We start from the raw sequence: 23,221 nt of genomic DNA on the forward strand, positions 1-23,221 counted from the left end.
TCAACCTGAAGTTGACTGCTCTTGGGTGATTGTAAGTATTTTCCTTGCTTCATATTTTGAACAATTTATTGTTCATGACAGAGTAGAGTACAGGTTCATATTGCATGTTTGATATATTTTGAATGAACCTAATAAAGTTGGATAATTAATCTAGAAGTGTGAGTGTCTTCCATTATTTCCTGCAATTCTCAGGTCTGAACCAGAATAAGTTGACCAATAAGTTCTACACTTGGATGGTCTTATACGATGCCACAGAGCTCTCAAAGATTTCTCCAAGACCTCAGCCTTGATGAAAGCACATCTCCCCCTGCATGTAAAGCATTCAAATGTGTGGAAAGAATGGAACTAATTTAGTAACTGCTTGAGCAAGAGGACTGTCGCACTGCACAGTAGGTAACTTGAGACTTCACCTATAGACTAATTGATAGGGACTATAGCCTCCATCCATCTGCAGTGAATTCTTTGCATGACTGTCCATGTTAGGGCAATTGTCAACTTGCAGTCTGGTTGATCAACTAGTATTTAATGCAGCATCTTATCAATCACAGCATGATTTATTTCACACAGTCCATTGCTGAAAGGACTTTCAGCAGCAGTAGTCATGACTGTGATCATGTTTTCAAACATATTTCTGAACTTGTCATTAACAAATTCTCCTCCATTATCAGTCAGATACTTTGTTGCTGCCCCAAGTCTGGTTCCTATCCATTTCTCCTTAATTTTGTCTGTAATAACCATTTTGTCTTGACTAAGTATTATTGTAGAAAGATGAATGAAAGCCAGGCCTACAAAATGTAGAACAAAAATATTTCAATCTTTATCCTTTTCCTGTAGATTCATGGCAAGCGCTTTGTTAAGGTCACATGCCAATGGAAGGCTTACAATATGATGTGGCTGCTCCCTCCGATATTTTAACACATTCCACACTTTTCGCTATTTCTTCTCTTACACTCGTACACTCTTCATCATCCATACCTGTGTGTTTTAGCAGATTTTTAAACTTTGACAAGTAGGGTGAGCAAATTGCCTGTTTGTTTTATTCTTTCAAGGGATGTGGGCATCACTGGCTAGGCCAGCATTTATTGCCCACCCTAATTCCTCTTGAGAAGGTGGTGGTGAGTTGCCATCTTGAACTGCTGCAGTCCATGTGGGGTAGGTACACCCACAGTGCTGTCATGAAGGGAGTTCCAGGATTTTCACCCAGCGACAGTGAAGGAATGGCAATATAGTTCCAAGTCAGGATGGTGTGTGGCTTGGAGGGGAATTTACAGGTGGTGGCACTCCCATGCAGCTGTTGCCCATGTCCTTCTAGTTGGTAGAAGTCACGGGTTTGGAAGGTGCTGTTTAAGGAGCATTGGTGCTTTGATGCAATGCATCTTGTAGATGGTACACACTGCTGCCACTGTGTGTCGGTGGTGGAGGGAGTGAATGTCCGAGGATGGGGTGTCAATCAATTGAGCTTCGTGAGTGTTGTTGGAGCTGCACCAATCCAGGCAAGTGGACAGTATTCCATCGCGCTCCTGACTTGTGCCTTGTAGATGGTGGACAAGGTTTTGGAGTCAGGAGGTGAGTTACTCGCCACAGGATTCCTAGCCTCTGACCTGCTTTTGTAGCCACGGTATTTATATGGCTACTCCAGTTCAGTTTCTGGTCACTGGTAGCCCCTAGGATGTTGATAGTAGGGGATTCAGTGATGATGATGTCATTGAATGTCAAGGGGAGATGGTTAGATTCTCTCTTGTTGGAGATGGTCATTGCCTGACACTTATGTGGCAAGTAACATTTGCACCATGCATCAGCCCAAGCCTGGATATTGTCCAGGTCTTGCTGCACTTCTCCACAGACTGCTTCAGTATCTGAGGAGTCGCGAATGCTGCTTAACATTGTGCAAGCATCAGCGAACATCCGCACTTTTGACCTTATCGTCAAAGGAAGGTCATTGATGAAGCAGCTGAAGATGGTTGGGCCAAGGACACTACCCTGAGGAACTCCTGCAATGATGTCCTGGTGCTCAGATGATTGACCTCCAACAACCACAGCCATCTTCCTTTGTGCCAGGCATGACTCCAACCAATGGAAAGTTTTCCCCTGATTCCCATTGCCTTCAGTTTTGCTAGGGCTCCTTGATGCCATATTCAGTAAAATGTTGCCTTGATGTCCAGGGCAGTCACTCTCACCTCACCTCTTGAGTTCAGCTCTTTTGTCCATGTTGGAACCAAGGCTGTAATGAGGTCAGGAGCTGAGTGGTCCTGGCGGAACCCAAACTGAGTGTCACTGAGCAGGTTATTGCTAAGCAAGTGCCACTTGATGGCGCTGTTGATGACACCTTCCATCACTTTACTGATGATTGAGCGTAGGCTGATGGGGCGGTAATTGTCCGGGTTGGATTTGTCCTGCTTTTTGTGTACAGGACATACCTGGGCAACTTTCCACATTGCAGGGTAGATGTCAGTGTTGTAGCTGTACTGGAACAGCTTGGCTAGTGGTATGGCAAGTTCTGGAGCACAGGTCTTCAGTACTATTGCCGGAATATTGTCAGGGCCCATAGTATCCAGTGCCTTCAGTCCTTTTCTTGATATCACGGGGAGTGAATCGAATTGGCTGATGTCTGGCATCTGTGATGCTGGGGTCTTCAGGAGAAGGCCGAGATGGATCATCCACTCAGCACTTCTGGCTGAAGATTGTTGCAAATGCTTCAGCCTTATCTTTTGCACTGATGTGCTGGGCTCCCCCATCATTGAAGTTATTTTTGGAGCCACCTCCTCCTGTTAGTTGTTTAGTTGTCCACCATCATTCACAGCTGGATGTGGCAGGACTGCAGAGCTTAGATCTGATCTGTTGCTTATGTGATTTCTTAGCTCTGGCTATTGCATGCTGCTTATGCAGTTTGGCATGCAAGTAGTTATGGGTTATAGCTTCACCAGGTTGACACCTCATTTTGAGGTATGCCTGGTGCACCCTCCTGCACTCTTCATTGAACCAGGGTTGGTCCCCTGGCTTGATGGTAATGGTAGAGTGGGGGATATGCCGGGCCGTAAGTTTACCGATTGTTGTTGAGTACAATTCTGCAGCTGTTGGTGGCCCACAGCGCCTCATGGATGCCCAGTTTTGCATTGCTAGATCTGTTCGAAGTCTATCCCATTTAGCACGGTCATAGTGCCACACAACACGATGGACGGTATCTTCAATGTGAAGACGGGACATCGACTCCACAAGGACTATGCGGTGGTTACGTCTACCAATACTGTCATGGACAGATGCATCTGCAGCAGGCAGATTGGTGAGGATGAGGTCATTTATCTTTTCCCCTCGTGTTGGTTCCCTCACCACCTGCCGCAGACCCAGTCGAGCAGCTATGTCCTTTAGAACTCGGCCAGCTCGGTCAGTAGTGTTGCTACCGAGCCACTCCTGGAGATGGACATTGAAGTCCCCCACCCAGAGTACATTCTGTGCCCTGCCACACTCAGTGCTTCCTCCAAATGGTGTTCAACATGGAGGAGTACTGACTCATCAGCTGATGGAGGGCTGTAGGTGGTAATCAGCAGAAGGCTTCCTTGCACCATGTTTGACCTGATGTCATGAGACTTCATGGGGTCTGGAATTGATGTTGAGGACTCCCAGGGCAACTCCCTCCCAACATGTATCACTATGCCGTCACCTGTGCTGGGTCTGTCCTGCCAGTGGGGCAGGACATACCTGGGGATAGTGATGGCAGTGTCTGGGACATTGTCTGTAAGGTATGATTATGTCAGGGTGTTGCTTGACTAGTCTGCGGGACAGCTCTCCCAACTTTGGCACAAGCCCCCAGATGTTAGTAAGGAGGACATTGCAGGGTCAACAGGACTGGGTTTGCCATTGTCATTTCCAGTGCCTAGGTTGATCCGTCCAGTCCATTCTTTTTTATTGACTTTGTAGCGATTAGATACAACAGAGTGGCTTGCTAGGCTATTTCAGGGTCAACCACATTGCTGTGGGTGTGGAGTCACATGTAGGGCAGACCAGGTAAGGACAGCAGATTTCCTTCCCTGAAGGACATTAGTGAACCAGATGGGTTTTTACAACAATCGGCAATGGTTTCATGGCCATCATTAGACTAGCTTTTAATTCCAGTTTTATTAATTGAATTTAATTTCCTCTTTCTGCTGTGGTGGGATTCAAACCCATGTACCCCGAGCAATACCCTGGGTCTCTTGGTTACTAGTCCAGTGACAATACCACTACACCAGTGCCTCCCCACATATAAAATGGCTTACTCCAGCTATTTTGCATAGATTTGCAGCTCTTTACTGATCTCACTGTGTTGTCATCACCAAACCTAAAACAAGTCATACTTTGATAATACTTAACCTTGCATTGATCCTCACTACTTAGTGAATCAATTTTATCCATTTATGTTCCAATGACAGGTTATCAACTTGAAACGTTGGGCTGGATTTTCCCCTCGGGACGGTGGTGTGGGTGGGGTGCGTGGTTAGCAGAGGTTGGGTCCGTTTCCAAGTCCTGACCCTGCCCCCGGGGGGAAACAACAATTCACTTGCACTTTCGCGGGGGGGCACCCCCTGTTTTGTGATTGTCTTTAAAAGTAACGGACCTTTAAGATTCTTAGTATGCTAATAAGCGAAGTGCCAGGATGCAGTCATGTGACTACATGTCAGTCTCTCTCTCTCTGTGCTACTGTAACACCATGAGGTAAGTCCTGTAAATAAGTAGATCTGTACTGTATGTATTAGTTAGCTATTTAATAAACCTGTTTTGAGATCTTCAAACAATTTGAAGTCCACGCATCTCATTTATGTTGCATCAGACAACATTAAAAAAAGCTTCTCATTGCAGCCCTAAATTGGCATGGAGACAGGTGATCTGTCCAATTAAAGATAGCTGGTGGGATCTTGGAGCTGGAGGGCCAATTAGAGGCCTTTCAGCTTGACAGGAACAGCAGCCTTTAATGGCAGTTAAGTAAGAGAGGGCACTTCAAAATGGAGGCATTCTCTCTCGAATTTTTTTAAATCTTGAATTAAAAATTACATTCAGCAGCTGGGCAGCACTGTGTTGGGGGCGGGTTTGAGGTTGGTGGGAGCCCCTCTACAAGGCAGCCTGCAGCTGCTCCTGCACCAAATCAAGTAAGGAGGGCCACCAGACCTGCCTGGAGTGCTGGCCCTAAACTGTAGGCACCTGAACTGGCTCCGTCGGTTCAAGAACCTGGTGGTCAACTGGAGATTTTCAGTCAGTCTCCTTTAGTTCACTTCAATAAGGTTTTTCATGAGTTTTATCTCAAAAATGTCAGGGAGGCGAGATGGAGCCAGGGAAACCAGCAGGCCGGCCAGTTGGGCTAATGTCTGGCCCTGCCCGCCTCCAAAACTGGCACCGGTGCCGAAAATCCAGCCCGTTAACTCTGTTACTCTCTCCACAGATGCTGTCTGACCTTCTTAGGTAGTAAGTTAAAAAAACAGGACCTCTAGGGTTTTAATCTCTGGATTACTCCCTGTGCCACGTGCCAGTGAGGCTAGAAATAGGAAGATAGTGCAGCTAAACATGTGGCTGAGCAGCTAGTGTAGAAGGGAGGGTTTCAGATATCTGGTCCATTGGGCTCTCTTCAGGGACAGATGGGACCTGTACAAGAAGGACGGGTTGCATCTAAACTGGAAGGGCACTAATATCCTGGCTGCAAGGTTTGCTAGCGTCACTCAGGAGGGTTTAAACTAGTGTGGCAGGGGGGTGGGAACCAGAGCAGTAGGACAGCTAGTGAAGTAAATGAGGAGGACATAGTAAATAAGGCCAGTAGGACTAAGAGGAAGAGCAGGCAGGGAGATGTTGCTGAGCACAGTGGGACTGGTGGTCTGAAGTGCATTTGTTTCAATGCGAGAAGTATAACAGGTAAGGCAGATGAACTTAGAGCTTGGATTAGTACTTGGAAATATGGTGTTGTTGCTATTACAGAGACTTGGTTGAGGGAAGGGCAGGATTGGCAGCTAAATGTTCCAGGATTTAGAAGCTTCAGGCGGGATAGAGGGGGATGTAAAAGGGGTGGGGGAGTTGCATTACTGGTTAAGGAGAATATCACAGCTGTACTGCGGGCGGACACCTCAGAGAGTTCATGCAGCGAGGCAATATGGGTGGAACTCTGGAATAGGAAGGGTGCAGTCACGATGTTGGGGTTTACTACAGGCCTCCCAACAGCCAGCAGGAGGTAGAGGAGCAGATATGTAGATAGATTTTGGAAAGATGTAAAGGTAACAGGGTTGTAGTGGTGGGTGATTTTAACTTCCCCAATATTGACTGCGACTCACTTAGTGCTAGGGGCTTGCATGGGGCAGAATTTGTGAGGAGCATCCAGGAGGGCTTCTTGAAACAGTGTGTAGATTGTCCAACTAGGGATGGGGCCATTCTGGACCTGGTATTGGGGAATGAGCCCGGCCAGGTGGTTGAAGTTTCAGTGGGGGAGCATTTCAGGAGCAGTGACCATAATTCCATAAGTTTTAAGGTACTTGTGGATAAGGATAAGAGTAGTCCTCGGGTGAAGGTGCTAAATTGGGGGAAGGCTAATTATAACAATATTAGGCAGGAACTGAAGAATATCAGATTGGGGGCGGCTGTTTGAAGGTAAATCAACATCTGACATGTGGGAGTCTTTCAAAAGTCAGCTGATTAGAATCCAGGACCAGCATGTTCCTGTGAGGAAGAAAGACAAGTTTGGCAAGTTTCGGGAAGCTTGGATAACACGGGATATTGTGAGCCGAGTCAAAAAGAAAAAGGAAGCATTTGTAAGGGCTGGAAGGCTAGGAACAGATGAAGCACTTGAGGAATATAAAGACAGTAGGAAGGAACTTAAGCAAGGAGTTAGGAGGGCTAAAAGGGGTCATGAAAAGTCATTGGCAAACAGGATTAAGGAAAATCCCAAGGCTTTTTATACATCTATAAAGAGCAAGAGGGTAACCAGGGAAAGGGTTGGCCCACTCAAGGACAGAGATGGGAATCTATGTATGGAGCCAGAGGAAATGGGCGAGGTGCTAAATGAGTACTTTGCATCAGTATTCATCAAGGAGAAGGACTTGGTGGATGATGAGCCGAGGGAAGGGAGTGCAGATAGTCTCAGTCATCTCATTATCAAAAAGGAGCAGGTGTTGGGTGTCTTGCAAAGCATTAAGGTAGATAAGTCCCCAGGGCCTGATGGGATCTACCCTAGAATACTGAGGGAGGCAAGGGAAGAAATTGCTGGGGCCTTGACAGGAATCTTTGCATCCTCATTGGCTACAGGTGAGGTCCCAGAGGACTGGAGAATAGCCAATGTTGTTCCTTTGTTTAAGAAGGGTGGTAAGGATAATCCAGGAAATTATAGGCCGATGAGCCTTACGTCAGTGGTAGGGAAACTATTAGAGAGGATTCTTCAGGAAAGGATTTACTCCCATTTGGAAACAAACAAACTTATTAGCGAGAGACAGCATGGTTTTGTGAAGGGGAGGTCGTGTCTTACTAATTGGATTGAGTTTTTTGAGGAAGTGACGAAGATGATTGATGAGGGAAGGGCGGTGGATGTTGTCTATTTGGACTTTAGTAAAGCCTTAGACAAGGTCCCGCATGACAGACTGGTGCAAAAGGTGAAGTCACACGGGATCAGAGGGTAACAGTGGATGGGTGTTTTTCTGAATGGAGGGATGTGACTAGTGGTGTTCCGCAGGGATCAGTGCTGGGACCTTTGCTGTTTGTAGTATATATAAATGATTTGGAGGAAAATGTAGCTGGTCTGATTAGTAAGTTTGCGGACGACACAAAGGTTAGTGGAGTTGCGGATAATGATGAGGATTGTCAGAGGATACAGCAGGATATAGATCGGTTGGAGACTTGGGCGCAGAAATGGCAGATGGAGTTTAATCCGGACAAATGTGAGGTAATGCATTTTGGAAGGTCTAATGCAGGTGGGAGGTATACAGTAAATGGCAGAACCCTTAGGAGTATTGACAGGCAGAGAGATCTGGGCGTACAGGTCCACAGGTCACTGAAAGTGGCAACGCAGGTGGATAAGGTAGTCAAGAAGGCATACGGCATGCTTGCCTTCATCGGTCGGGGCATAGAGTATAAAAATTGGTAAGTCATGTTGCAACTGTACGGAACCTTAGTTAGGCCACACTTAGAATATAGCGTGCAATTCTGGTCAACACACTACCAGAAGGACGTGGAGGCTTTGGAGAGGGTACAGAGGAGGTTTACCAGGATGTTGCCTGGTCTGGAGGGCATTAGCTATGAGGAGAGGTTGGAAAAACTCGGATTGTTTTCACTGGAACGACGGAGGTGGAGGGGCGACATGATAGAAGTTTACAAAATTATGAGTGGCATGGACAGAGTGGATAGTCAGAAGCTTTTTCCTAGGGTGGAAGAGTCAGTTACTAGTGGACATAGGTTTAAGGTGCGAGGGGCAAAGTTTAGAGGGGATGTGCGAGGCAAGTTTTTTTACACAGAGGGTGGTGAGTGCCTGGAACTTGCTGCCAGAGGAGGTGGTGGAAGCAGATACGATAGAGACGTTTAAGAGACATCTTGACAAATACATGAATAGGAAGGGAATAGAGGGATACGGGCCTCGGAAGTGCAGAAGGTGTTAGTTTAGGCAGGCATCAAGATCGGCGCAGGCTTGGAGGGCCGAATGTCCTGTTCTTGTGCTGTACTGTTCTTTGTTCTTGTTCTTTATTCTGAGTATTTCCAGTATTTTCTGTTTTCATAACATTTTAACCAATCAGTTCCACAGACTGCCAAAGTGCACAAGTAAGTGAGTCCATGACCAGCACGTTCATCACAGGAGTAAAATTCCTCGTGACCTGTATAATTTGTTTGGATTCATCATTAGCTTCATCCTCTTCCTCAGAATCCTCTACATCTTGTGTCATTTAGAGGACCCAGCCTCTACGCTTTGGGCAATTCATCGCATAGTGCTATTTCGAGTCACACCTGAAGCAACTATTAACTGTTCCTCGGGCATTCCTGGGATTCATTTGCCTATTATTGCTTTTCCAATAAAGTCTTCTGCTGTAATAGCCAGATCTGCTGAAGGTGCTTTCATCCTCATTCTGCCTGTCTTGAACCCTTCCATTGTATTGAAGTCATGCGTCCAATCTCTGCGTCCATTTTGAAATCTGCAATTATTGAGTCCTGTATTCTTTGTGGCACCGCGGAATGTCCCATTTGTTCCATGAAGGCTGAAGGAAATTACAGTTTCCCCAGGAACATCTCAAAGACAGCAGAGATCAACCCAACAAGATCTCCATCTCTGAGAACTGAACACCAGGTGGAACCAGGAGCCTGTCCATATGAGGCACCTTCGCACAATCTGGCAATTTAAACACCAGTACTGATCCAAGGATCCCCAAATTAATTGTCAATTTTTGATACAATCTGTTGAAGTCCATGATATATTCTTCCATGGAATGACCATCTGTGTTCCAAAATCTATCAAAGTCTGATTATGCCTCAAATGTATTTAATAGATCATCTCTCTTGTAATTTTGATCCAAGAATTCTAATAGTGGGTCCAAACCTTCATCACTATCCAACTGGCGGGCATGCAGTTCACAAAATACTTTACTTCTGATTTTATCTTTGGTGGGATGTAACCCGTGTCCACATATCTATTTCATTCTTCCACTGATCATATGCTTCAGACTCAGAAAACATTGGAGGGTAATCATCGCTTACAAATTTGCTTTTGCTTTCTGCCATTGTTTCACAATGGCTACTGGGATTGCAATTTTCTGTTTGAAAAATGTTATCTTCGCTTCCAACCTTCAAAGTTTGACAACCGTCCTCTTCCATCATATTTTATTCCAGGAAGCAAGTTGGGAAGGATAGAAATGGAGCCAATCTTTACAACTTTTATATTGAGAGAGAGCGAGCCAGAGGGAAAACAGTGTTGGAGACCCATAGGTAAAAGCACTGGTGGGGAGTCAGAGAGAGAGGGAGCCTGAGGGAAACATTGCTGGAAACCAACTGATAAAAGCAATGGTGGGGAGTAAGTGAGAGTCAGAAAGAGTACTGAGAAAGCAAATAAACAAGCTCAAAATCAAGGGGTCACATCACAGGACAGCAGGTAGATGTGGTTGTTCAGAGAGCCCTGAGGTAAGGAGCATGTAGCTGAAGGATTTTAGGGATAGAGCAGCAGAGGGGAGCAAGCGTGAACATCAGGGAGCAAATTTAAAAAGTAAAAGTATCATCAGCATAAGTGCTAACTGTGACTTTTTTTTAAAAATCCTTTCATATTTCTTAAGTTTATTTCTGTTAAGTTTAATAAATAGAGGCATGGCAGGGATCCTCAGTCCCATGGAATGCACATCCTGTAACATGTGGGAACTCCAGACTGCTTTGTGCATCATGTACCACCACGTGTAGGAAGTGTTGTCAGCTGGAGGAGCTCAAGCTTCTGGTTTCAGAGCCTAAGGGACAGCTGGCTTCATAATGGTGCACCCACGAGGTTGAGAGTTTCATCGATAACACATTTCTAGATATGGTCACTGTAGTATAATGTAATATAGTAGACATTGGGTTGTTACTGGGCAGATTATGTCAATTCACTGTGTACATCATCATCGAAAGTGATGTAATGTAATCTGTACAGAATCTCATGGAGAGTTGTAGAGGAAACCTTAGATGCAAGACGTGTTCAATAAAGTCCCGTTATTTCAACTGTCAAACTCTTATATACTCTGTACTCAGCCTTAATGGTTATCAAAATATTACAGTCACCCCATAGTGGGCAGCACAGTGGCACACTGCAGCCTCACAGCTCCAGCAACCCGGGTTCGATTCTGGGTACTGCCTGTGCGGAGTTTGCAAGTTCTCCCTGTGACCGCGTGGGTTTCCACCGGGAGCTCCGGTTTCCTCCCACAGCCAAAGACTTGCAGGTTGATAGGTAAATTGGCCATTGTAAATTGCCTCTAGTGTAGGTAGGTGGTAGGGGAATTGAGGGGATGTGGATTAATGTAGGATTAGTATAAGTGGGTGATTGATGGTCGGCACAGACTCGGTGGGCCGAAGGGCCTGTTTCAGTGCTGTATCTCTAAATAAAATAAATAGCTTAAGGATGTGCAGACAGAGAGGGAATTTGTGACTGCCAGGTGGTCAAAGTGAACCAGGAGCCCCTTGCGTACATCTCACTCTCCAACCAGTATTCGGTTCTGAATACTGGTGAGAGTGATGGTTCCTCTGGGAGTGCAGCCACAGCCAAATCCAAGGTACCAAGACTGATTCAGCTATAGAGTGGGGCAGATGTAAGATTCGGAAAGCAATAGCGAGAGAAGATTCTTTTGTTAAGGGCACAGTCAGGAGTTTCTGCAGCCGTAGATGTGACTCCAGATAGTATGTTTTTTCCCTGGTGCCAAGATCAAGGATGCCACTGAGCGGCTGCAGAGCACTCTGAGAGGGGAAGGTGAACAGCTTGGTGCATATCAGTACCATTGACATAGATAGAAAGAGGGGTGAGCTCCTGTAGACAGAGTTTAGGGACCTAGGAAGAAATGAGCAAGCAAGACTTCAAAGGTAGTAATACTCAGATTACTCCCTGTGCCGTGTGCTGGTGAGTATAGAAATAGGAGGATGGAGAAGATGAATGCATGGCTGGAGAGATGATGCAAGAGGGAGGGCTTTATATTCTTGGAACATTGGGACCAGTTCTGAGGAGATGGGATCAGTATAGGCCGAACAGGTTGCACCTCAAAAGAGCCGGGACTAATGTCCGTCTGGGGTGGTTTCCTACTGCTATTGGGAGGGTTTAAACTAACTTGGCAGGGGGATGGGAACCAGGAGCTAACATTAGTGAGGAAACAAAGGTGCACAAAGAATTGGGAGAGACAGATTGCACTGGAGTAAGAAACCATTAGGTATTAGGTGGGGTCGGAGTAAGAGGAAATGCAATAAGATCTAAATTGGATTTATGTGAATGCACAGAGTGTGATAAATAAGATTAGTCAATTACAGGAGCAGGTACCCACGCAGGAATATGCTGTTGGGCGATAACGAAGAGCTGGCTGAAAAAAGGGCTGGACTGGATACGAAATATCCCTGTCTACGTGGTGTTCAGGAAGGATAGGGAAGGAATAAAGAAGGAGGAGTGGCAGAATTGATAAAGGATAATATTCGAGTGCTGGAGAGAAAGAATGTCTTATAGGTGTCAAGGACAGAATCTATTTGGTTAGAGCTAAAAAAACAACAGAGCTACCATTATATTACAGGGTGTATGCGATAGGGAGCCAACTACTGGGAAATATTGTTATGACAGTGCTTCTATATATTTTGTTACGTTTTTTTAAGGACTCGTACTTTATAATTATGGACATTGTTTTATTTGGGAAAATTGAAAAAAGGATTACATAGATGCTGGACTTTCTTTTTAAAAAGAGGTCATTGGAAGGTCTTTTGGATTTGGTTTGCAAACAATCCTAACTGGAAGTCACCTGTCTTCAGGTACGTCCCCAGCAGGGGATTATTATGACTTGGGAACGATGTTTACAGAGAAGCTACAGGTCAAGATTTATAGCGGTCAGGAGGCTTGACTGTTCCGATTGTTTTTGGTTTCGCTTTGTACAGTCAGTTGGGGTTTGGACAGTGTTGGTAGTAAAATTTGATCCTTTCTGTTGGACTTCTATTAACCACATGTTTTTCTTTATGAAACAGTTTTACATTTCTAATATGACTCAGTGTTTAAATTGGTTCCATTCTGTAATGCATTGGCCTGAATCATTACTTTTCACCAGCTAAGCTAACAGATTGGAGCATCCATTAGGCAGAGAAGAGAGAGTCAACCACAACTTCTATTTATATTGAAGTTTTAATGTCGAAAAACATCTCAAGCTGCTTTATAAAGACATGTATGTGAATGCATGGCATGTGGGTAATAAGACTGGTGAGGTACAGGCGCAGATTGCCATGTGGAAATATGATGTGGCTATAACAGAGACCTGGCTCAAAGAAGGGCAAACCTGGATGTTAAATATTCCTGGATACAAAGTGTTCAGGAAAGGGGAAAAAAAAGGAGGAGGGGTGGCAGTATTGACTGAGGACAGCATTGCAGTGCTGGAGAAAAAGGATGTCCCAGAGGGGTCGAGGACAGAATCAATTTGGCTGGAGCTAAGGAACAAAAAAGGTGCAGTTACATTGCTCGGTGTTCTCTATAGGCCACCAGCTAGTTGGAAGGATGTGGAGGAACAAATTTTCAAGGAAATTAGAGAAGTGTAAAAATTACAGGGTAGTTATAATGGGGGACTTTAATTATCCAAACATAGACTGGGCTAACAGTAGTGTAAAGGGCAGTGAGTGGCAAGTGTTCCTAGAGTGTGTTCAGGAAAATTTTCTACAACAGTATGGGGTAAGAATGGAGCTAGGGCAAATAAATTGGAGTCAATTGCGGGCGGCACAGTGGCGCAGTTGTTAGCACTGCAGTCTCACAGCTCCAGGGACCCGGGTTCGATTCTGGGTACTGCCTGTGCGGAGTTTGCAAGTTCTCCCTGTGACCGCGTGGGTTTCCTCCGGGTGCTCCGGTTTCCTCCCACAGCCAAAGACTTGCAGGTTGATAAGTAAATTGGCCATTGTAAATTGCCCCTAGTGTAGGTAGGAGAACGGTGGAAATATGGGATTAATGTAGGATTAGTAAAAATGGGTGGTTATTGGTCGGCACAGACCCAGTGGGCCGAAGAACCTGTTTCAGTGCTGTATCCCTAAATAAATAAATAAAAATAAAGAAGGAAATTAGGAGGGCGAAAAGGGGCCATGAGATTTCCTTGGCAGATAAGATAAAGGAGAATCCTAAAAGATTCTATAAGTATATTAAGAGTAAAAGGGTAGCTAGGGAGAGAATAGGTCCCCTTGAGGATCAGTATGTAATCTATGTGTGGAAATAGGCAAGGTCTTAAATGAATACTTCTCGTCTGTATTTACTGCGGAGAAGGTCATGGAAGTGAGTTCAAGGGAGGGAACAGCGATATCCTGGAGCATATCAACATTACAAAGGAGGAGGTTTTGGAGGTTTTGAAGTGCATTAAGGTGGATAAATCCCCAGGGCCTGACCAGGTGTATCCCAGGATGCTATGGGAAGCAAGGGAGGAGATTGCTGGGGCCCTGGCAGAGATTTTTGTATCATCGTTAGCCACGGGTGAGCTACCGGAAGACTAGAGAATAGCTAATGTTGTGCCTTTATTTAAGAAGGGCAGCAGGGATAAGCCAGGGAACGGCAGGCCGGCGAGCCTTACATCAATGGTGGGAGATTTATTGGAAGGGATTCTGAGAGACAGGATTTATATGCATTTGGAAAGGCAAAGTCTGATCAGGGATAGTCAGCATGGCTTTGTGCATGGGAAATCATGTCTGACGAATTTGATTGAGTTTTTTGAGGAGGTGACAAAGAGGATTGACGAGGGCAGGGCGGTGGACATTGTCTACATAGACTTTAGCAAGGCCTTTGACAAGGTTCCGCATGGTAGGCTGGTCCAGAAGGTTCGAACACATGGGATTCAAGGTGAGCTAGCCAATTGGATACTGGGTACTGCCTGTGCGGAGTTTGCAAGTTCTCCCTGTGACCGCGTGGGTTTTCGCCGGGTGCTCCGGTTTCCTCCCACAGCCAAAGACTTGCAGGTTGATAGGTAAATTGGCCATTGTAAATTGCCCCTAGTGTAGGTCGGAGAATGGTGGAAATATGGGATTAATGTCGGATTAGTAAAAATGGGTGGTTATTGGTCGGCACAGACCCAGTGGGCCGAAGGACCTGTTTCAGTGCTGTATCCCTAAATAAAATAAAATAAAGTTGGCTGGGTGATGGGAGGCAAAGGGTGGTAGTGGAGGGTTGTTTTTCAGATTGGAGGCCGGTGACCAGTGATGTGCTACAGGGATCGGTGCTGAGCCCTCTGTTATTTGTCAACAACAGTGGCACAGTGGTTAGCACCGCAGCCTCACAGCTCCAGTGACCGGGGTTCGATTCTGGGTACTGCCTGTACGGAGTTTGCAAGTTCTCCCTGTGACCGCGTGGGTTTTCGCCTGGTGCTCTGGTTTCCTCCCACAGCCAAAGACTTGCAGGTTGATAGGTAAATTCGCCATTATAAATTGCACCTAGTATCAGTAGGTGATAGGGCAATTGAGGAAAGGTGGGGATGAGGTAGGAGTATGGGATTAATGTAGGATTAGTATAAATGGGTGGTTGATGGTCGGCACAGACTCGGTGGGCCCAAGGGCCTGTTTCAGTGCTGTATCTCTAAATTAAATAAATAAATATATATTAATGACTTGGATGAGAATGTAGGGGGCATGATTAGTAAGTTTGCAGAGGACACCAAAGTTGGTGGTATAGTGGACAGTGAAGAAGGTTGTCAAAGGTTACAACAGGATATAGATCAACTGGGAAAGTGAACAAGGGATTGGCAAATGGAATTTAACGCGGACAAGTGCGAAGTGATGTATTTTGGGAAGTTAAACCAGGGCAGGACATTTCCAGTGAATGGCAGGGCCCTGGTGAGTGTTGTTGAGCAGAGAGACCTTGGGGTGCAAGTACATAGTTCCCTGAAAGTGGCAACACAGGGTGGTGAAGAAAGCGTATGGCATGCTTGCCTTCATTGGCCGAGGCATTGAGTACAAGAGTTGGGACGTCATGTTACAGTTGTACATAGCGTTGGTTAGGCCACACTTGGAGTACACTGTGCAGTTCTGGTTGCCGCACTACAGGAAAGATCTGATTAAGCTAGAGAGGGTGCAGAAAAGATTCACAAGGATGTTGCCTGGTTTGGAGGGCTTGAGTTATAAAGAGAGATTGGATAGGCTGAGTCTGTTTTCCCTGCAGAGAAGGAGGCTGAGAGGGGACATGATAGAGGTATATAAAATGATGAGAGGCATAGGTAGGGTAGCTAGCCAGAGTTTGTTTCCCATGGTCGGGGTGACTAAAACTAGAGGGCATAGATTTAATGTGAGAGGGAGGAGGTTTAAAGGGGATCAAAGGGGTAAATTCACACAAAGAATAGTGGGTATCTGGAATGGGCTGCCAGAGGAGGTGGTGGAGGCAGGAACAGTAGCAACATTTAAGAGGCAGCTGGACAGGTACTTGAATGAGCAAGGCATAGAGGGATATGGAATTAATGCAGGCAGGTGGGATTAGTATAGATAGGAATTATGGTCAGCATGGACGTGGTAGGCCGAAGGGCGTGTTTCTATGCTGTACGACTCTATGACTCTAATATTGGCTCGGCCTCAACTAGAGTATTGCGCCCAATTCTGGGCACCACACTTTAGGAAGAATGTGAAGGAATTGGAGAGGGTGCCGAAAAAAATTACGGGAATGGTTCTGGAAATGAGAGACTTCAGTTATGTGGATAGATTGGTGAATCTGGGGTTGTTCTCCTTAGAGTAGAGAAGGTTGAGAGGATAATTGATAGAGGTGTTCAAATTCAATAGGGGTCTGGACAGAGTAGATAGGGAGAAACTTTCCCATTGGCGAAAGTGTCAAGAACCAGCGGACACCGATTTAAAATTTTTCGCAAAAGAACCAGTGGCGACATGAGGAATAGTTTTTTTATGCAGTGAGTTGTTAGGATCGGAATGCACTGCCTGCTCATATGGTGGATGCAAATTTAATCATGGCTTTCAAAAGGAAATTGGATAATTATCTGAAGAGAAAAGATTTGCAGGACTACAGGGAAAAGGCAAGGGATTGGTACAAGCTGAGTTGCTCTTGCAGAGAGCCAGCATGGACATGACAGGCTGAATGCCCTCCTTCTGTTCTGTAACCATTCTATGATTCTATTTACAGAGTTACACATTACAAGCATACGCCTCCTAACCCATCAACCACAGTTTTAGTCTGTGTCAATTTATTGGAGCGCAAGTGAATCCTCAGTTAATGCCCGTCATCTGTATGCAAGTAAACAATTAATAATTTACACCCTGTGCTCTAAGAACTACATTGGCTGCCAATCCACTAGTGTCTGGAATTTAGAATTCCTATCCTTGTGTTCTAATCCCTCCATGGCCTCGCACTTCCCTATCTCTGTAACCTTTTGCAGACATTGAACCCTCCGAGATCTCTTTGTTCCTCCAATTCTGGCCTCTACTACAGCTCTCACCTCCTTCACCCCACTATTGGCAGCTGTGCATTCAGCTGGCTGGGCCCTAACCTCTGGGCTTCCTACTCCACACCTCCCTCTCCTCATTTAGGGACACTCCCTAAAACTTACATCTTTGACTAAGCTTTTGATCCCTTAACCTAATGCCTCCTCCTTTGGTTCGGTGTTAATATTTTTTTTCTGATAACGTTCCCATGAAGTGCCTGGGATGTTTTGCTTTGTTAAAGGTGCTATATAAATGCAAGCTGTTGTTGCTGATACAGTTCCATGGGCCACAGCAACCCTTGAAAGCTTTGCACAAGTGAGCAGTCTTCATGTGTGAGTCAAGTGACAGCCAGAAGATTAGCTACACATAAACGGCATGACGACTGAGTCCAGTCTCATTCTCACCCTAACATCCACCCATTTCAGACTCCAGGTTGGGTCACTGACAATGGTGATGAGCTGGAATTCTGAGCTGATTTTTCTGTTCTTAAATCTAGGGCCACTGAAGCCATTTGCTACACTCTAGTTTCTCTTCCATTGAGACCAGCAGGTAAATCCCGGGCTTTATTACAAGGAGCTGATTTCATCATCTATCATCAGTTAGAAACAGCTGATAACGACACTGAACCTGAAACTGATAGAAGCAATGCAATTCCATCACAATTTTATAGAGGATACATTATGATGAAATAAATGTGCTCATTCTGTACGTAAACTTACCGCTGAGGCAAGACTAACAGCGTCCAATTCAACTTTTCCTAAATGTCCACAGAATGCGGAGCTGACAACATTTATGAGACATATCATCAGCTGTGTTAAAAACTGTAAAAGGAAAATGAATTATAAATAATATGCACAAGTTAGTTAATTTAGATCATACTGTTTTATACTTTCAAATAAAATTTGTCATAGCGTCATAGTGAGATATAGCACTGAAACAGGCCCTTCGGCCCACCGAGTCTGTGCCGACCATCAACCACCCATTTATACTAATCCTACATTAATCTCGTATTCCCTACCACATCCCCACCTTCCCTCAATTCTCCTACCACCTACCTACCTACATTAGGGGCAATTTACAATGGCCAATTTACCTATCAACCTGCAAGTCTTTGGCTGTGGGAGGAAACTGGAGCACCCGGCGGAAACCCACACAGTCACAGGGAGAACTTGCAAACTCCACACTTGTAATCTAATTAAACTGATCGTATATTTCTTACTGACAACAATTATCTTTTTTTCTTCAAAAAGGAGATGCAATTTTGAGGTGATTTCACTGAGGTTTTCCGGATTCTGAATGGAAATGGCAAAGTTGATCCAGGGAAATCATTCACTGTGATGAAAGGTTCAAATATCAGGCACACAAATTAGCAATAATGGTCTTTGAAGTGGAAAAAAAAGTCAAGCAGAACATTTTTACCTTTCACGGAGGGAGTTGTGGAATAAGTTAGCAGGCAAGGCCATTGACCTAGTTTTTCTAAACAGGTTCATTAAAATGGATTGTGTAAATAGAATTAGTGAAGGGAATTTTACAAATAGGCTCAGTGATGATTGTGTAAATGGATTAATTGAAGAGGATTATATAAATGGGCACGGTGAGCTGAATTGTATAAATGTGTTAATTGAAGGAACACAAGAGCACAAGAACAAGAAATAGGAGCAGGAGTAGACCATATGGCCCATTGAACCTGCTCCACCATTCAGAACAATAATGGCTGATCTTAGGCTCCATCTCCACTTTCCCACCCACTCCCCATACCCCTTGATTCCCTGAAAGACCAAAAATCTATCTATCCCAGCCTTAAATGTATTCAATGATGGAGCGTCCACAACCTTCTACGGTAGAAAATTCCAAAGATTCGCAACCCTTTGAGTGAAATAATTTCTCCTCATCCCAGTCCTGAATGATCAGCCCCTTATTCTGAGACTGTGTCCCTGTGTTTGAGATTCCTCAACCAGCAGAAACAATCTCTGAGCGTTTACCTTATCCAGCCCCTTCAGAATCTTGTATGTTTCAATGTGATCACCACTCATTCTTCTAAACTCCAGAGAAAATAGGCCCAATTTACTCAGACTCTCATCATATGAAACTTCCTTATCCCAGAGACCAATTTAGTGAACTTTCACTGCACTGCCTCCAATGCAAGTAGATCTTTTCATAAATGTGGAGACCAAAACTGCACACAGTACTCCAGATGCTGTCTCACCAAAACCCTGTAAAAATTATAGCAAGTTGTCTTTATTCCTGTACTCCAATCCCATTGCAATAAAGACCAACAGGCCATTTGCCTTCCTAATTGCTTGCTATACCTGCATACTAACTTTCTGCATTCCTTGTACGAGCACACCCAAGTCTCTTTGAACATCAACACTTACAAGTTTCACACCTTTTAAAAAATATTCTGCTCTTCTATTCTTACCAAAGTAAATAACTTTACATTTCCCTACATTATACTCTTCATGCTAGGCCCCCACCTGCCAAGAATGAGGCACATGAATTTTGTCATGAACATTGATTTAAACTGTTACTGGAGTGAAGAAAGGACTTGTTAAACAGATCAGCCTAGGCTGGAAAAGACATTTGCATATTAACAGACAGTGTTTGGAAGGACAAAGTAGCCATTCCCTGACGCATTCAACCCACAATGGACTATTGATCACCAGACGTTGAAGGTGGGGGAGCTTGCATTCCAGGTTGACTGCTAAGATGGCCGAATACACAAATGGACATGGTCAAACCTGCTTGTCACATGACTAATCTGCTGGGCAACCTGAGTTTTTTGAATTTGTACAAACAGTTTGGACAGAAAGCAGAATGCTCCTGGACTGAGAAGATCTCTCCTGGTTGGCTCGCCACAGCCTCTCCTGTCTGCCTGCTCCCATCTCTTTTTCACAAGTTTCTGAATTCACTGCAGACATATGGACCCCAAGAGAGAAAAGTCTCCTAGAGTGAACAAGGTTTAAGAAGAATACTGGGCCCCAACGAAACGCAAGATCTAACTACAATCAAGAACTCTACAGTGAGCTCAAAGAACCGTAACAACAACTCTTCCGATATTGCCTCAAACTTTTCTATTTTATTTTTCTTCTCTTTTCTGTCTTTATCTGCATATGTGTATCGCGTGTGTATGCTAGCATGGGGTGCATTGTGTATCCGTAGGCGTTAATCAAATTAGAGTTCAGGTTAAGTTTATTAAATTTCAACATTTCTTTTTTAAACCTAAGAAAGCCTGCTTGTGCTGGTTTCTTTGCCTTATAATTGGAAAGTGATGACCAAGGATTCACCAATGGGGAGCTAAAAACACGGAGTATTTAAAATTAAGCCCTGTTACAGTAAGACTCTACAATACTTTGCTTCCTGTCCATTAACCAATCCTCTATCCATGCCAATATCTTACCCCATCTCCATGAGCCCTTATCATGCCTATTAAAATTTTGTGTGGCACCTTATCGAATGCATTTTTGAAAGTCCAGGTATACTACATCTACTGATTCCCCTTTATCTACCCTACTAGTTACATCCTCAAAAAACTCTAATGAATTTGTCAAACTAGATTTTCCTTTAGTAAAAACATGTTGACTTGTTCTCATCATACTATGCTTTTATAAATGCATTGTTAAGACTTCCTTGATAATAGTTTCCAGCATTTTCCCAACCACTGATGTTAGGCTAACTGACCTGTAGTGTACTGTTTTCTTTCTCCCTCCTTTCTTGAAAAGCGGTGTAACATTCACCAACTTTCAGTCTGATGGACCATTCCAGAATCTAAGAAATTTTGGAAAATCGTAGCTAGTGCATCTGCTATCTCTGCAGCTATTTCTTCTAGAATCCTAAGGCATAGGCCATCAGGTCTGGGGGATTTGTCTGATTTTAGTCCCTTAAGTTTCTACAATACTTTTTCTCTGCTGATATTAATTTCCTTAACTTTCTCACTCTTTTTAGCCCCTTGATTGAAGTATATAAGACCCTGAACAGTCTTGACAAGATGGATGTGGAAAAGATGTTTCCTCTTGTGGGTGAGTCCAAAACTAGGGGGCACTATTTTAAAGTTACGGGTTGCCCTTTTGGGACAGAGATGAGGAGGATCTTTACTCTCAGAGGGTTGTGCGACTTTGGAACTCTCTGCCTCAGAAGGTGGTGGAGGCGGGGTCATTAAGGCAAAGGTAGATAGATTTTTGTTAGGTAAGGGGATCAAAGATTATCAGGGGTAGATGGGAGTGTGGAATTCGAGACACAAACACACCAGCCATGATCTTATTAAATGGCGGAGCAGGCTTGAGGGGGTCAAATGGCCTACTTCTGCTCCTAATTCATACGTTCGTCTGTTACCGTCTATTTCTGTTATGAAAATTATATCTTTGACTGTGAAGACAGACACAAAGGGCTGAACCTTACCAGTCCTCTGACATCGGGGGTCATGGTGGGGGGCCCGGAAAATACTTCTGGGAGAGGTGGGCCACGATCTGCGACACTGGGTAGATCCAGCCCCATCCGCCACTCGGCGGCGGCACCCAGTTAACATATGTTAAGCCATTCTTACCTTGCCTGGTTATGCATCCCGCTGCCTCTCACTCCACAGTACTGCATTTTCCATTGAACAGGTGGCTGTCAGGTGTCATCCTGTTCACGACTGAGAAAAGCCAGCGTGACAGCAGAAGTAGGAGTCATCAGATACCGTGCAGGTAAGTCTGGATATACCGGCGGCTCAACTCTGCATACTTGAAGGGAGGTGGGAGGGAGCATGGTGTTACAGGGGTCTCAACTCTGCAGGCATGAAGGGAGGTACTGCGTACCCTCCCTCTGTGCCTTTGTTTGTTTGTGTGAGTGAAGGGGCAATGGCACTCCAGTCACCCTGTGTGTGGGGAGAGTACCAGAAACAGTAGGTGTGTAAAGGTTATCTGGCTGGTGGGCCATTCGATGCAGCTGTTGCAATCTTTAATATAGTCATGCTGCGCCACTCTTAGTGGGAGCTAAGATGGGCAATGCCATTCCACGCCACATAGTTGGTGCACGAAAGCACCTGACATACCAGTCAACATCAATGGCTGCCCTGTTGGGTACCTTCGAAGAAGTGAAGGAACCGAGTTTGTCACTTGGAGATGGAAATGGTTTATCCTACATGATTTGATCCGCTTCCAGTGAGAAGGCAAAACCAGCAGGCAGGCCCAGCCCACGTAGAGGCACCCGATCGTGAGCAGCAACTGCCCCAACTGCACCACTACAGATCACTGCGCATCTGCAGGTCCTACATGACCTACCTGCAGATGTCTGAGTACCAGTGTCAGAGGTGACTGAGGCTGTTGACAGAGGCAGTGACACTCCTCTGTGCCCTGCTCAATGATGACTTGTAGCCGATGGGCTTCAGAGGACATTCCTATGCCTGTGGCCCTCAAAGTGACAGCGCCTCTTAACTTTTCGGCCTCTGCATCATTTCAGGGGCCCACTGGAGACCTTTGTGGGGTCACACAGTCAGCAGTGCACCATTGCATCAAGGAGGTCACCGATGCCCTGTACCAAAGCGTCAGTGACTATGTCAGTTTCATGACAAACCCTGGGAGCCAGGCCCAGAGGGCTGTTGGTTTCGGTTCCATTGTGGGATTTCCACAATTGCAAGGGGTCATAGACTGCACCATGTGGCTATTAAAGCTCCCTCTGGGTGACCAGCTGCATAAGTAAACTGTAACAGCTTCCACTTGCTCAATGTACAGTTAGTATGTGATCACCATAACCACTTTATGCAAATCTGTGCCCACTTTCCAGGCAGCTGCCATGATGCCTTCATCCTGCACCAGTCTCAGCTGGCACTGCTGTTCACTGAACTGGTTCAGATGGAGGGGTGGCTTCTTGGAGACAAGGTTTATCCCTTGCAGACATGGCTCCTGACACCAGTGAGACACCGTACCATTGCTGCAGAGCAGGGATACAACGCCAGCCGCGGAGCTACAAGAGCCACCATGAACAGGCACAGTAAAAGCAACACACTTGTTAGTGAAGAAGATTTAAAGATTGAACTTTTTACCATTTGTGTCGCGGTGTTTTTTGGAAACTACTTCATGGTGCTACTTCTGCGCTGGCAGCCTGACTGGAGGAAGGTTGCTGATCAGATTGCCCTTTTGGCTGTGGATGCCATTGGCAGTTATCCTCTGTACGAACGAGGCCT

General features: G+C 45.1%; 1 protein-coding gene across 1 annotated transcript in view; it reads right to left on the reverse strand.

The window, feature by feature from the left end:
• The window catches only part of LOC137346420 (multidrug and toxin extrusion protein 1-like), a 159,157-nt gene that overhangs the window by 90,388 nt on the left and 45,548 nt on the right, over positions 1 to 23,221 (reverse strand). The window contains exon 5 of the mRNA XM_068009874.1: positions 17,781 to 17,882. Coding sequence (XP_067865975.1) covers positions 17,781 to 17,882 — 102 coding nt within the window. The remainder of the gene's footprint in view (positions 1 to 17,780; positions 17,883 to 23,221) is intronic.

The sequence above is a fragment of the Heterodontus francisci genome, chromosome 30 (genome assembly GCF_036365525.1).
Source record: "Heterodontus francisci isolate sHetFra1 chromosome 30, sHetFra1.hap1, whole genome shotgun sequence".
In the NCBI taxonomy this organism is placed as follows: Eukaryota; Metazoa; Chordata; class Chondrichthyes; order Heterodontiformes; family Heterodontidae; genus Heterodontus; species Heterodontus francisci.